Source organism: Cuculus canorus, chromosome 9 (assembly GCF_017976375.1).
Source record: "Cuculus canorus isolate bCucCan1 chromosome 9, bCucCan1.pri, whole genome shotgun sequence".
NCBI lineage: Eukaryota > Metazoa > Chordata > Aves > Cuculiformes > Cuculidae > Cuculus > Cuculus canorus.
The window spans coordinates 13,679,805-13,696,465 of NC_071409.1; the positions used below are offsets into that span (position 1 = coordinate 13,679,805).

At 43.4% G+C, this 16,661-nt stretch overlaps 1 protein-coding gene across 6 annotated transcripts in view; it reads right to left on the bottom strand.

The window, feature by feature from the left end:
* Positions 1–16,661, bottom strand: part of TP63 (tumor protein p63) — a 253,148-nt gene that overhangs the window by 55,583 nt on the left and 180,904 nt on the right. For 2 of the 6 annotated variants that reach the window (XM_054074426.1, XM_054074423.1), the window contains exon 1: positions 13,985–14,162. The exons of the other annotated variants lie outside the window; for them this stretch is intronic. In XM_054074426.1, the coding sequence (XP_053930401.1) occupies positions 13,985–14,026 (42 nt within the window). In that variant the 5' untranslated portion in view covers positions 14,027–14,162. Of the gene's footprint in view, positions 1–13,984; positions 14,163–16,661 lie in introns of those variants that run through there. 6 annotated transcript variants of the gene reach the window in all.

Consider the following 16,661-nt stretch of genomic DNA (forward strand, 5'->3'; position numbering starts at 1 on the left):
CAGACCTGGTGGGAGGGGGAAGATGCCCCAACCCACCTGAACCGGGGACCATCTTACCCTGCCCTGCAGCAAGAACTCCCCCTGGTTCTTTGGCCACAGCCCGCTTTTAAGCCTGTCGTGTTAGTCGATAAGGTTACGAGATGGATCTGCAAAGAGACCACCAGTATGAAGGCATGATGGAAGCAATACAAGTCAAGAAAAGTTCTTAAGGGGACTTCTATGCCAAAAATCCCCAAAATACACAGCTCCAGCTATTATGAATGTCCGTTTGATAAATATTTTAAAGTTTTGAGAGTTTCTCTACTTGAGAAAACAAGGGAAAAAAGTTACCATCTTCAGGTGTAAAACACCTAGATGCCTCCACCCCTATCAAAATCCTTCTCTGTAATCTCCAAAAGAACACGCATCTATGGTTGAGTTTTCATCACTGGAGCTATGCAGCTCAAAAGCATTGTCCAGCTACTCAAAAAAACCTTGCAAAACACCACCGGTGGTGCTTATTCTCTGAAGATGAGGTGGAACTAATAAACTAACGTGGGTTTTGGTAACAAGGAGTTTTTGCAAGGCCCTTTCTAGCTTTGTACTTTATCCTTAAATCCACCACAACCGATGCACCAGGACTAACAGTTGCAGACTAGTAGGAAGCATCTTACAGCAATATTTCAGTGCTGGACCGAGTAAAGATTCAGATTCCCATTGGAGAACAGCTCTAACAGCAATAGGGCAAGTGTTTTCCAGACTACTCGATACCTATCCAAATCGGAAGACAACCACCTCAAATGTATCGAGACAGATTTAAATCAACCTAGTTTTTCAGACCTTCCTGACAAAGGATTTTAGTACATAGAAATAAAGCACTTGAGCTCAACAGAAATGCTTCTATCATAACTGTTGGGATATTGCTGACTGAAGGACTGCACAGCTTTGCCAGTTGCTCAGGAGGCAGCTGATACAATACCCAATGTGGGCACACTGCTTGTTGCCATTAGAAGAAGTGCCAAGAAATAAAGGGCTCCACCCATGCCCCTCAGCTAAGATCAGGGCTGAGGCAGAAAGAAATATCTAACTCACTCATCCCAATGAAAGGCGTGATTTGGTTTGTGTCTCTAGCCTCTTTTCTCACCAAAAAGAGAGAGACTGAAAAAACTTCTTTATGCGTCAGACTTTCCACTCAGCTCATGTACATCTGGACTGTCCTCCTTTGTGGAGGAACTAGCTCTGTTTGGACAAGCTCAGTTCTGGTCCCCTCCAAACCATGATGGGAAGAGGTGTAGAGTCATTTCAACACCAGCTCAGGCCCAGATCCTCACGAAAAGCCAGAGTGCCGGTGGCAGGTCTCAGAACTTCTGCACTCCCACTAGCTCCATTTCTAAAACTGAAACAAATCCTGTGAGCCTATTTTGAAGAGGTTTTCCCCAAAAGCTACCATGCAGCTAAATACATCAGGCACTCATAAGCCCACAGATAAAATGATAATGTGCACCATATAGTCAATGTGAAGAGTGAGGGAACAAATAACTTTGGTTGAACCAAAGCTACCAACAGCTACCAAGATAGGTTCCCAGGCACAACGGCTCCTGAATTCTATTCACCACATTGTCGTGGCACTGTAACAAATCAGTCTCATTTGAATAATCTTACTGTTGTGCCATTGTATTTCACATCCCAGTATTATTTCACAGAGATTATTTCACATCCCAGTAGCATTACTGGTTCCCAGCATGATGGAGTACATCAGACTAGAAAAGGCCCTGCAATCAGTAACTCCTGTCCAGGTTACATACCTGCTGAAGAATAACCAAACATTTAACATCTCCTCAGCTAAATTCCAGCTGTAAGCAGGGAGTTCAGCTATTTCTGCATACTGTCTCCTGTATTATTTAGAAGGGTGTCTATATGATATCTATAGGGCTATGCAATAAGTATGACCACAGTAACTTTAAGAAACTAAATTTAAGAATAATAAAGAAAAAAATATTATTCTTCCAAAGGGGCCAAGCCTCCCATAAAAGAAACAAATAAGTGTGTGTTTATATATGTATCTATCTCCACAAGTCTCCTGCACAGGTATTTCATCATGTTAAGTAGTAAGATAACCTCAGCAGGTTGTCTTGACAGTTTCCAGCACCACCTAAATACATACAAAGCACAACCTAAAGAAAATAGAGTGCTTCATTTCACCGAGCTGGGGAGGAGAGGAAAAAAAAAATAACAAAAAGAAGCAGCAAAAACCAAACCAACAACTCTCTCCCCTCAAAATCACAACAAATTTAAGGGATCAACTGAAATCATGCCACCATGTTCAAAGTTCAGATGTGCAAGCTCAAAAAATGGCCTGCTCCGTCCACTGAACACAGCATCCCTTTCCACTCAGCTGTTGCCAATCAGCTCTTTGGCCATGGCCAGCTTGGTAGACAACACCCTACATACACGAAACAGGAGAAATCAGTGCACAGCAGTAATTTGTAAGCACATACTATCACATTCGGGAAATGCTGTGATTGGATTACTGGGGGGATGGAGGACTTTCACTGGGATTAGCTATTCCAGTCTGCGCATAGCGCCACTTCTACCCCCTTTAGGTTTACACAAGCAGCACATTTTTAAAAGCTGTACCCAGTAAGGCTGCAGCCCATGTGTTTCCACTGAGGCACAGTTCTCTCTAACTTGAGCAAGAGGTTCCGCTGAGTTGAAGTTCACATATACAGGTATTTGTAGGCTTTGAGAATAAGACAAATTCATGAAAAGCAACATGAGGACAAATTTCTGTCTACCTGTAAAGACTGTAAACTTTGGAGTTGTCTTGTTCCCCCTAGCTATAATAGTTTTCCTTTTTAGCTAAACTTTGAGTTTTGCCCCTTGGTTAAATCATTTAACTCAGCAAGAAGTATTTTTCAGCCAGAGCAGGGTGCTTTTTAAAACAAGCACAGCCCAAAGCAGGAATGCCTGTAATTCCTGACTCCTACCACCTGCCACAGGTTCATGTAAAAGAGCTTGTCTAATTTGAGGATTATCAGAATGACAGTATAACCCACTTCACACAAATATTGTCTGGACATCCTACATTGTGTAAGTATTTTCCAATGCATTTAAAAGTAACATCACTAACTCCCCTAGAGCTGTATTTTAGGCTTTTAACAAAAAAAGGGCTCTTGAAAAAGTTTCTCCTTGCAAAGAAAGCAACTTCATTTCTGAAAGTCAGGCCATTTTACGCAGGCTTTCATCAGAGCATCTAGGCTATGCTTAGTTATTTTGAAAATTCAGACAGTTTAAAATAGTAGAAAGTCCAAGATCCACACCCGCGCACCCTCCTGCCCCCTCCCCACCCCCGACAGTAATTTCTTTACTCTGAGCTCATGCACAGCCATTTGACACACAACTGGAAAAAATATAAACAAGAAGAGAACATGGGGAAAAAAAGAAAATCATACCATATCATCTCCACGAGATGCAAGAAATCATGATACATCAGAACGCCATGATCTTAAAGCAAATTGATTAATAACCCAAACACTCAGCTTCCTAATACTAAAACAGAAGCCAGGAGTTTCCTACATTCTCCTGGAGCTCGCCAGCTGGACAACACAACAAAGATCTGAAGAGCCATGAAGAATAGACAGTTTGGAAAGGCATCCCATCATGCTCCCAAGAGATGTAAACATAACTGAAGACAAAGACCTACATCATGAAAAACAAAAGAACTGCAAGATTTCAGCAAGATTTCAACTGAAATCAGGCAAAATGTTTTCATTTTTGCCTGATTTCAATTACTGAGAAGAGCTGTAGGATCACAGCTCAGCTAGATGCCCAGAAATCCTCTGTGCTGAGTTTGCACACCCATGCTGAAAACTTGGATTAAAAAAAAATTAAAATAAATCTTTAAATACAAGACGAACTAATTAAAACACAAAAAATGTAGGTGAAGAGAAGTAGGGACTGGAGAGGAAGACTCCAGTAGTTGATTAAAACTGCCTTGTTTCTTGAACCATTTACTGAACAGTAACCATTGATGGTTATCAGTCATTTCAGACATGCAGCATTTTACTGTGTTGAGAGAGCAGCACTAGGCTGGACAGGATATCTGTGTATCATCCACAGTAAAAGGCTGCAGACACTGTAACCGCAGAAGTATGGCCATAGGGCACAAGGACAATCAACAATCAGGGTCAGAATAGCACCAGGAATTGGGGTTAGCTCCCAAATTCGTCATTATACTCAAGAAAAATCAGAATCAGACACCAAGGTAAAAATACTCCAACTTATTTTAGTCAGAACAAGAAATTCACATCATCTGCAAGTTAAATAAGTCAAGCGGTTAAAGACATACACAAAAAAAAAAAAAGAAAAAAAGGCACACAACTCCCCTACACACACTCTTTGAAGCATGGTGCAACTACAGAATATAAGAATTCATAAGAAAAGTTATAGGAGGGCAAAGGGCAAATTAAAACAAGTTAGAGCAAGTAAAGGAAAAATGTTACACCAGAGCTCCTGTAGATTAAAAGGAAGATCTGCTGGATTGTCTATCATATTTGGCCATTTAATCTCTCCAAATCAGGTGAGAAAACTGCTGGATGATGTTCTCAAAGTCCAACCTAGCACCACGCAGCAGATTGAGAAGCTTTCCAGATCGAGTGGGGAGTCAAGAAGGTTGGTTGCCGAATTCCAACTTTGCTCCCCAACTGCAGAGAACAAAAGGAGGCAGGGCTTTGCCTTTCAACACTTAATACACAAAATAAAAGCAGTTCCTGACCTCCACCACCCTGGTGTTACCTGCTCCCAACGATACCTTGGGGTTCAGTACAGCACAACACACAAATCCAGGAGACCCTAACCACCCCTTTTGAATGGTACATGTTCGAAACACAGCTTCATATCACTGCTGCAGTCTAGTCCCAAGAGAAGAGCAGGAGTTTTATACAGCATTTTCCAAAGGTACCAGACTGTGCATACACCAGATCCAAAAATTGGTCTTTGAGAGAGAGGTGTGTGTGTGGGTGTATACAGACACGATGTGTATACAAAGGCTGGTTTTTTTCCCACAGTGACTTCATTCTGTCAGCCTTACAAACAGAATATTTTCCCCAACAATTTAAATCACTGTATCAGATATTCTACACACCCAGGGTTTCCACAGGGCTCTCCGAGATTGGCCTTCCAATGTCTAACAGCACAGCCAAACCCACTTTTCAGTACTTCCCTTCCTGTCCAATACTGCTGGCTTCAGCAAATACTAAGACACGTGGTGCCATGGTCACTTACACAAGGCACAGCTTCAGAGCTGTACAGTTGCGGTATCCAGCTGGATAGGTCTTTCACTATCCAAACCTAGAACTTCACAGATTGATTCATAGTTTGATATGGAACTGCTCACTCTAACAGAAAGGCAGGAATATTTTCTGCTTAAACAGACCTTCTATAATTTTAGTGGTTGCTTCATGCAATAAGCAAATTATCTAAAATAACTACAAGGAATTTGTGCAGACAGCATGCGATTTTGATAGCCAGAGACAGAAAGGAGGTCTTCCAGATTTTTTAAGTAACAGACCTACTAATTTCCATCCAATACCACATTAAACTTTCTACCCCTTCAACCTGAATATTCACAGTTCCTTTCTGACACACAGCATAGTGGACTGACTAAAGCTTGTCTCAACAGCTTTCTCACCTTAATATTCAAGCAGTAGTTTCCCGTTTGCAAAATGTTAGATCACACCTAGCCAGTGCATTCTCTAGTTTCCTTTCTAAGAGCTTCTTGCATGCTTATCTGCACGATAAGCACCGTCTCTGAAAGAGGGTAGAGGGAAATTCAGTCATCTATTTAGCTTCAGTCACCACCAGCACTACTGAAGGAGTCAGTATTTATGCCATGGATAAAACGCAGAGTAAAACTGCAGCAATGAGAAATCACAGTGGAGGATCGTAGAAGCTATAGAATATGTTAAGGACCCAACTTAAATCTGTAGAATCCAGATTTTACAGAATAGTCAGTCAGAATTTTATTCTTTTCTTTGAGCAATCACACTCCCAAAAAGTATTTGTGATGCATGAAGACATCTTAACATTTACTAAAAAAAAAAAAGCCAGGCAAAATGATTAAATACTTCAGTCATTTCCCATGCAGCAGAGAGATCCACTTGCTGACTTGACATTTTTGTTGGCAGCATACTTAAGTCCTATAAATCTAGAAGCTGACAGTGTGCATCCGCCTATTCCTATTGTTCTATTCGCCTCTGCTCCTGAGGCATTGCACACCAGCCCTCTGCATCAGGTCCTTTATGCAGCTGGACTGCAGCTTTGTAGCACAGGGATTTCTGCCTCAGCAGCGCAGCCCAAAAGCCTACCTAGTGCTGCACCTCATCCCTTCTCCCTGTTCCCCGCAGTCAGGAGGATTTTTTATGTTTACTTCCTAGATGTGGATTAAAACGGAAAGATTCATATCTGCCGAGACACAATCCATCCCTTTCATTCCCAGACGCTACCCCACCATAAAATATTTCCCCTTCCCTCCCTAAACTGGGCGTTTCCTCCCACTCTCTTGCCCTCGGTAAAAACATTCATCATCTTGCCATCTTGAGGAAGTTGGACTCTTCTCAAATTTCACTAGGTCCTCTCGTATACCACTTTCCAAAGTCCTTGGGGGGAAGTTTAATCCGGATCCAAACTCTGGAATAAATCCCAAGAGGCTGTTGGGCTCCAATCAATGCATTAATTTTCAAGCATGCTCAGCCTTGCCACTTGGGGCCACTTCCAAACAGGGCGGTCGACCGAGCACAGGCCCAGAGATATATCACACCTCTAGCCATCTATTCTAGATACTAACACGTACATCCTGGTTAAAACACTAGTCCTTTAGTTGTACTGTTAAGGCTCCAGGTGAAACAGCAGCAGCAGGGGATTTGCAAAAATACAAGATATCATTGATTGTTCTTGGATCAATTCCCAAATCACTCAAACCTAGCACAAATTAAAAACCAACCCTCCCTCCCCATCATCTCCTATATTTTTCTTGCTAGTCTGTACATGGAGTTCATACAAATGGTCAATAATTTGAACTAAAATAATCAAGTTTAGATTCAAGTTCCTGAAGAGGATTCAAGTTTACTTTGCCAAGACCAAGGAACTGAGGCTTTCACGTGTCTTATCTAAGACTTCCTGAACAGTCATTTCTTACTGATTTTACTCCTTATATTAGAAGCCTTGCAGAAATAAATCCCCAATCACTTCAAATCTCTTCCTTCTCTATTTGCTCCTTGTTCAAGGTAATTGCAAGCAGCTAAGCTAAACCTGGAAAGCCCCTCATAGGCTCTTTAAAAGAAGGCAGCTGGGACTCTCCCCCAGAAGCCAGTGTGTTTATAAGAAATAGGTTCACCCCTACATTTCACTGCACTTCCTTCTCAGTAACTCACAGCCAAATCACAACTTGCAAACTCTTGTTTGTCCTGGGCTGTTCTCCTAAGGCTTTATGCCATGGTTTACCCCTACCGAGAAGCAGCTTTAACTCCTCCAACAGTTACAGCATCTTCTCCAAGCACAGCAAAGCTCTGATGGGAAGCTCCATTTGGAATACTGAAGATGGGAAGATGTCTCAGAAATCATTTAATACTATAACTTAGAAACCCAAACAGAACAGCAAGTTCATTCACTTGGAGAGACCCATCCATGTGCCTGACTATGGCTGAATTCACGTATCACTCTGAAGATCATGGCCTCAACTACTTGCCATGGGACTGCAAGTTAACCATGCCACCAAGACAACAAAGAATCTAGAAAGCTCACGTAATTTTAAAAAAGTTGATTCTCAACATCCTGGAAAGAAATTATTTTGCTCTTAATTCCACTTGATACCAAAAGCGACTTGAAACTAATCCAGACTAAGTGGCACAAAGACCTTGAGCTCACTTCTTTGTTGAAAAGATGGAACAGAGTGTTGCTGTTAGTACATGAGAAGTTTTTCTCCTTTCTGATCATTTATACAACCATCCGTTCAAAGAGTTGCATTCATTTTATTGCTTACTCTGCACGTTCAAGAGGCGTTGGAGGCACTGCCAGAAAAACAACAGGGCTTAACAGTGTCTAGTACAAATCCATCAGTGCAAGAGCTCCTTTCTGAAGCGTTTCCAGAATTTTTTTTTCCAGTGGGAACATTTTGTAAATAGAATTTAAAAATTGCCTTGAGCCAGGCAACACCCACTTTTATTCAGCCCTTCACGATAATGTAATAAGTAGTTTCTCCACTAGTCATAGCCAACATCTTCCAGAGGAAAGCAAGCGAAAAAGTAAATGGTTTACACCCTCTCACATCCCACATCCACAGCTTTCCTGTTGCAGATACCACGTCTTCCTCATGGAACTAGTGAGGCCTCTGTCTCATAGACAACAACTGCGACTAGAAATAAACCCTCCTACTAGACATAACTTGGCAGGTGCAATCCAAAATGTTGCCACCAGATGCATCAAAATGCACACAAGACAGAAAAAACCTCTTTCTGTTGTTTTACTGCACTCAGGGACAAGGAGAGAAGAAAAGCAATTTCACTTCACTTAAAACCGTTACTTCGTTTTTAAAAAACACAAAGTAAAAAGAAAGAAAAACAGTTCCTGACTGAGATAGACAGTAATACAGAGGGGTTTGTGTCTGAAGAATTCGGACTGCAGGTATTGGTGACATTGTGGAAAATTCAAGCGTTCAGACTGTTAAGGATAAGCAGTCAAAAGAACTGTTCTTGTATTCCCCAAGGAGTAATCCTGAAAAGAAAGTATATAGATGATTTTGTCCGGTCTCAACTGAAGCCAGCTTACAGCAAACAAAAATGGGTCATCAGTCACAACCACCCATTGAAGACATAGAACATCTTCACTGCACTACATTGGCAGCTCTTTCCTATCTCTCACAGTGAAAAACTTTTCATTCTAGAAAATGTCTAGTACTAGTTTCTTGCAAAATGAAGCAAGCTAACAATTTACCAGCAACTGAGAAGATCCCCTGTCCCTAATTTCAGGCTCCTATTAATCCTCATTTTGGGCACAGAAAACTGCAAAACGGAGATACAGTTTCCAATATGCTGTTCAGGGTAATCGTATTACAGTGCAAATAAAAATGTGTGTTACTTTGCGCACAGCCAAACTATCCTGATTTCTGTGGAAGCGTGGCATGCCACACACTGAGAAGTTAAAACTGTGCAGATGGAGAAAACATCATCAGGTTTCATTTTTGCCTATTAAAAGGACACACATTCATTCTTTCCACCCACATGCAGGTTAAAATCATTTATTTCTGGTCTACACCCACAGCCCGAGACTGGTGAGGTCCAAGTCCTTCCACCTAAAGCAAAGAGAGGATTTCTCCAGGTAACACCTCTGCTTAGCTGCTCAATGTGTGGTCACGTTACCTCTGCTTTCAAGACTGATACCACCAAAGCTTTTCAATACCCTATTACAAGACAGCAGACATGGCATGACAAACCTGCTTCGATTACAAGTTGTTAGACCCTTGTTGGAAACACACTCTGTTCTTGCCATTCCCTGTGTTTCTGCACCAGAATAATCCTCTTGTTTTAGCTAAGAACGAGGTAAAAGCACACAGCAAGAGCCAGGTCTCAGCTTCCTACCGCCCACCTCTCTGGGCTACTTCAATGTCTTCACTGGCAGATCCAAACAGGGCAGTAGCGCCTACTTAGTCTCTCCAAACAAAAGATACAGGCATATACGAGTCTACCTTTACTTTTCTATCTCCGGGTAAATCTTTACAACTTGATCACAGTTTTAAAAACTGAGGCAGTTGGTTATACAACGCCTCTACATCCTTGCTGAAGACCTATGCAGCCCAAGGATGAGACATATGCCTCACAAGCCTGCACAGACGATGCCACATGGCAAAACCTTTAGTCCCTCAAATGCAATTACAGCAAAAACGAAGGATGGATACACAAGAAGCGTAGCTGGAACTGTAGCTGGACACCATCAAGGAATGCAATGCCCAATGCATCATCCCATTTCTTGCTCCAAACCTGTGGGGTGTTGGTATCTTTTCAATAGTCAGAGGCCACTGGAAGACACAGCACTCATACCTGAACCTTGCACAACTCAGCAAGAGGTTTCCTCTCAGGAATCAGAAGTTTGCTCCCTACTCAGTGCCAGCAAAGCCCCAAGACATCATCACAAGTGGGAGGAGGAAGGACCAGAATAGAGGGTCAGGTTTAGACCCTTTCTTGAGAAACTCATTAGGCTTCATGTAGCCTCTAAGTGCTTTTACCCTGGGATAAGAGGTATCTTGGTACGTGAGGTGCAGAAGTTACTGCATAGATGAGCTTTTCTTCCTGGTACCTCCAGACAAGAGGAAGGGAGCGGGTGGGCTGTTCTCCTGGGCAGTTACCACACAGTGTCCTTCAGAGACAACTTCTTTAGCTCTGGGTTTGACTGAATGATGGTGGGAGAGGAAGAGCCTTTGCCGAATGCAGTCACAGTGACCACTGCCATGTGGCAAAACCAGCCAAGGAAAGCAGCACCTGAGGAGCCACAGCTTTGTCCTCTTTGGTGATTCACAGCCAAATCCGGGCTGACAGCCAGGATAACAAAACCCAGTCACACTTGTACTGCGCAACAAACATGATGCTCAAAAATGAGCTCAAGCTCAGTTCCCAGCTTCCTTCACCTTAAACTATTGTTTGCTGAACCAATGTCCCAGATAAGTGCAAGAAATATTTCTCACACTGAGAAGGTCCAGCTCCCTCGGGGCATCCTTCCAGGCCACACCAGAGAAACCACGTCTGCTCCTGCAAAGAGGAAGGACACCCATCCAGGACACTACAGCTCAGACATATGCACCTAAATTATTACTTGAATAGCTAAGGGGGAGGGAAGGCAAACCCAAATATGCACCCTTCTGAGCATGCTATCTGAACCCTCAAAGGTATTTGCAGCAATTGTATTCGGTTTTGCTTAAAGTGTGAAGGAGTGCTGCCAAAAAAACCCATAAAGCAGAGCACAAGATGTTTCAGTATAAAACTAGTTTCCTCCAACTCTTCTCGCAAATATATGATAAAAACCTTAATGAAAAGAGATTCTTTTATTTGTCTCTCTCCCACTAAAAGCAGGAAGATCTTTGGGAAGGCTGAAGGATATAATCAAAAGTCACAGCACATATCTCTTAGCAGTGTTTGAACAAGATATGCTTATTCTTTTGGCAACACTGATTTTAACAAATACTCTAAACTCTGCATCATCATCTCAGCCAAACTGCAGAAGAATCCAGGGTCTTCAAAGGGAATCTCTATTGCGATCATCCTCCCTTTCCTGCACCCAGGAAACTCGGACAAGGCTGGACAAACTTGCAGATAGCTTCTTCACACCCAACTTTGTGCATGCGCCCCTACAAACATTTCTGCACAACACCTAAAATTCCCGATGAGAAGACACAATGAGATCCAACAGGTTCCTGTTTATAGAACCTCATCACCCCATTATAATTGCCCCAATGCCTGTCTCCTTTTCAAACATATAGAAATGGATCTCCAGGGTCATGAAGTCCAGTGCTCTGCCAACAAAGAGCTTAATTGTTCTTATAGTCAACCCAGATCAAATGTTGGGTTAGATTAAGCTGGAAAAGTAGTTGGGGTAGGTTCCACCTCTAGCCTTTCAGGTCTGTGATTCACTGCAACAACCATCTCCCCCTCTCAGCTTTTTTCAAGAAGATTTTGCCCATTCAGGAGAAACTCCTCATCTCACTGCAGCATTCAGCACTGCGCTCATGGGCAGGGGTGCTCTACGACCATGGGTGCGAGTGCAAGCTCACCACTCTAATCATGTAGCCTGCACTGGGGCTTGGCACAAGGGCCGGTTCCCAGGCAGCGGGGTGGAACACACTGCACCGCTGGCGGGTGCAGAGGGCAGAGCTCAACCTCTGCAAGCAGGCAGCGAGCATCCTGCAGTGCCTGAGCAAAGTACCCTGAGAAATAGGCTTTAGGTCAGAGAGGACTCCTTGCACTCCATTTTAAAACTGTATTTCAGTGGGGGTAGGAATTGACTTCTCCCACTTCTGTCTATTGTTAAACAAAAAACCCTATAGTCTGTACCAAGTTTTTCATGAGTTATATGGCCACCTTCTTCCCAACCCAGCAATGGTCCTAACATTCGAACTTGAGCAAGCAAAAGTTTCAGGATAATGATACTTCTATTTCCACAATGAGAGTTTTTTTAAAAAAATTTCTTTTTTAAGGAGATCATGCCAAAGCCCACAGCAAGTTTTCAGGTTTAGGGCACCCGAGGTGCATCATCACCAACACATCTGAATTGAGCATTAACAAGTCTCTGTCTCTCAAGGCAAGTCTTTAGAAAAATCTACTCTCAGAAACGAAGCCAAGTCAACGTTAACCACATTTTCTTTCCCCAGTGCACTCACTTTGCTGAATGAACAAAGTCAGTGCTCCGAGTTCAAATCCAAGAAAGGGCAAGTGAGGTGGAATTAAAAAAAAATAAATAAAAATCAGAGCTAAGGCCTTTTGAAAAAATGCTCCACTGACAGCAACGACGATGAATGGCATTTAAGCGGAGCGAGAACGCTCCTGAGCACATTGCTTCTGACAGATGAGCCCAGCAAGTCAACCATAGGGACTCCACAGCCTGAGCGCTGCTATTCAGCGAAAGTTGATCAGATAGCAGCAGACAAATAATGCCAAGCAAACACTCAAAGAAGTGCTCTCTCCACATTTAAGAGTTTATAATTAACTTAGAAAAGAAAGAGTCACCAATTCAAGTCTGATGTGCAGCAGCAGCAGCTAGGAACTGAGCGCACGCTGGGTGTTTGCACTCCTTGCAGGAGAGGGGACATGGAAAGCATATCAGTTTCACTTTACCCCTCGCTCTCCCCAAGTCACAAAGCTGCCATCCCAGGCATGCAAGTCCCAAGTGTACTTTTAACAGGCTTTTCCTCAGCAGTTATCATATCTCCTAGATGTACTCTCAGCTTTGCAATTCATATTTTGTTTTCTTTTCGAAGTGGCTGAGCTTCTGTCTGCTTCAGACCTCAAAGCTTTTTTGCCAGGAATACACACGTGCACACACACACACACACACACACAGAGGAGCTTTTGCTGCATTGCCATTCTGATGAGTGTCAACACAGCTGCTGTCTCCGCTGGAATGTAAACCAATATTGTTGTTAGATCTCCCTCAACCCCAGGTAACTTCTTCAAAGATTTGCACAGCATGTGGTAATTCTCTCCACTTCCACCTTACAAAGCATCGGCCCAGCTGGTTAAAAACAATTAAATAAATAAAATAAAATAAAGTATCAAAGCTGCATCTGGTGTTTGTGTTCTACTTGCACCCATGAGGTGCAAAAGGCTGTAGAAAGAAAATGCATCCATTATACGTGCATTCATCCTCATATGATATGTTTAGACAAACACTCTGCATAAAACGTCTTGCTGCTGCTTCAAGCCATGGGGAAAGGTATTAATAGCACCAAGTAAAAGGGTTATTGGTGTGGACGCTAATGCAATATTTGCAGCAGAGAACCTTTGTTTGCATGTTATTTTACTCAAAAAGGTAATCTAAGAAGGGGTTTATAATTCATTTTTAGTTATTTCCTAGATACTGTCCGCTCTTAAAAGTAAGCAGAAATTTTCACTCTAAAATATTACTAATTTAGTTAACACAGATACTGTTCAGACTGCTGCAGGAATGCAATCCATTTGCATTGCCCATGGTAAGCGACTGCTTTGCCTTGCTTCTCCAATGAAATAAAATTATCTTTGGCTGATCAAGGTTCCCAAAACAAATTTACTGTCCCAACTCAAAGTTCACTCTCATTGCAGTATATAGCCCAAACTCTGCTTCCCACTACAAAGTGCAAAAGTGGCAAGAAAACAAGCGTATATTCCACACCTAACTTCAGGACTACAGGTGTGAAGAAATTGCATGCATTCACTAAAAAAAAATAAAATATTTTAAAATTATGGTAGTTCAAACCTCGAAACCTTACCTCGCTATACTGGGACTGGGCATTGTTTTCCAGGTACAACATGTTAGCAGTCAAATTGATCAATGCTGCTGTTCTTTCTTCTGGCTCCAGGATTTTGACAAACGCCTCCCACCCCCCTGAAGATCCTAAAAATATGGGATGCTACTTGGAAGATAACAGGATTCGGAGTGTGCCTCTCTGCATAATTGAAGTTTCCCTTATATACCTAACTATAGGCAAGGAGGAGGAGGTGGGGCTCTCCTGCCTTACCTGTCCAATCTGTCAAAGTGCCACCTGGAGTCCTCCACTCCAATGGAGAGAGGCCTCTCCCAGCTCATTAAGTAGTTAGAATTCCTTATCACCAATCTCTAAAAAGCAAAGGGAAGGGGGGGAAATGAAAAAAAAAAAAAGAAAAAGGAGAGGGAGAAAATAAAGGAAACCATAACCTTGCCCTGTCACTTTTCTACGAATCTGGAAACTCAAGGCAGCCATGAAGTTGCTCCGTAGGAGCAGCTCCATGAAACTTCTACATATTTATTTTCTGAGAAGACTTCAGGGTTTTCTGTGGGCACAGGCTTTGCTTTTACCAAAGCCCAAAGTGTTCAGGAAAGGATCAAGATGCAGCACTTAAGACTGGTGGTGCAGTAACACAGCCGAGCCTCCGGCTGCTGCAGCACGCAGGTTTTGGACAAAACCTACAGGGAACTTTCTGAGAAGCAATCACTTTTTCTTGCACCGTAATCCAGCTGTGTTCTCTGTCATCTGTGCACTTTCATACACGCTGACAGCCAAAGAGTTCAGTATTCAGGGGACATCCCTCCAGCTACATTTTTTCCCCCCCCTCTCCTTTCCAATCGCTTCTAACGTGCCATAACTGCACTCATAAACAGGAATACTAAGAAATAAAATCCCACGACTTGTCCAGAGATTCATAATTTGAATTAATATACGTTAAAAGTTGCTGGGATCATTTTACTGTTCAGTAAAAATGATCTAGACGATGCGCCTGCAGCAAATTAAAGGTTTTGAAAAGAAAAACTGAGTCTCAGCTAAGTGCTTTCCCTATCTGTGGAAGAACAGAGCAAGCAGATAGGCAGATCAGAAAGGTCTCACTGTGATTTTACTCTGAACAAGCAAAATCCCCCGTCCTGAGTGGAAAGGCCCAGAGCACGGTGGCTGCGTGAGCCCTCCAGGAGTGGGGCTGGCTTACCTGAAGCCACTCTGAAATGCCCCACTGGTAAGGGTCTGCCCCTGTCCCGACAAGCGAGTAGGATGCACATTGAGAACAAAAGCCAGCTTATTTTGCCGGCTCCCAAAGACTGGGTAAGCGCCATGGAGCAAGGAGAAACAAAACACCTTTTTAAAGGGGTGGGGAGGGGGAAACAGAGGAAACCAAACATCCAGATTAGAGCACAGCCACTTGCCCTCCCAGCCTAATGACAGCACTTCAGACTTTTATTTAAGGACCCGGTGTGAAGTAGACTGGTGCCTAATTGCTGAGTACCAGCACAAACTGCAGACCTCACGCTGCGGCTGGCGAGCGACCAACTCACAGGTGGTTTACAGGGGAAGAAGGGTCCCTGGCAAGGCTGAAACTCACCCACGGCCTCAACATCTCCATACAGAAAAGTTTTTGTGCAGCAAGTGCTCCTGCTTGCTGCTATGCCAACTCTCTCGCCTTTGGGCATCGTTTAACCCCAGCATTTCTAAGGAGGAGACTCCAGGTTCACAGGGAGATAAAAGTAAGCAGACTGCACTGCTCAAGGTCTTAACTGTTCCCCAGGCTGTCTACCCCAGCATAAGGCAGCAGAAGGAGACACCATCGACTTCCTGCCAACCTGTGAATCAGAGGACACTGCAAGCTTGCACTAGCTTCTCTTCAGTCTAGAGACGGGCAGCACTTTCACAAAGCTGCCACAAATGAAATGGGCCAAAACACATCTTCAGACAGAGACTGACACCAGAGCAAACACAGAACGGAGGATCACAGCGTCTTCCCTACCCTGCAACAGCTCCTCCTCATAAGGAGCAAGGTAGGTGAATCACGCAGTTCTAACCCTAGAAGCACAGCTCAACAGAGGACTGCTGGCACAAAAGAAAATAAGTTGCAAGCATTTCCAGTGCATCTTCCCTATTCCTCCTCACTGAGTACAACGCTAGGAGGTGCTTCCAAGAATGGGCTGCAGAGAGGAGCGCTGAGCCCTGCCCAGACAAAGGAGAACCCTACCTACCACCACCAGCAACAGCCCAGCCGAGGCTGGGGCCACACACACATCCAGCACTCCAGAACTCTCAGCAAGAGCCTGCTGATTAAACAGCAGGTTTTCTACATCAGAGGAACAATTCAGGAGACCACTGCCTCAGCCCCTTCCCCTTCTCCCCATCTTCCCTCTCACCACCTAACATCAGGGGCTACTCCTCATGTGCTTACCTGATTTCACACAAGCCAAAAATCCATGTAAGTGCTAATCTGGAGATACAAGCAAGGTTTGCAGGGAGCAGCCACAGCACTGTTAGCCAAACAGGTCACTTCGCAGCACCACTGCAAAGCTTGCATGGAGCAGGACATGAGGCTGGAAGTCACTTGTGGATTTCTGAGCGGATTTTTTGAATTCAAAAGCTATGGAGGGGAAAGAAAGAGGGGGAAAAGGTACACGCACAGATCTTCCAACCTCAGCAAGTCATTACAAAAACCTCT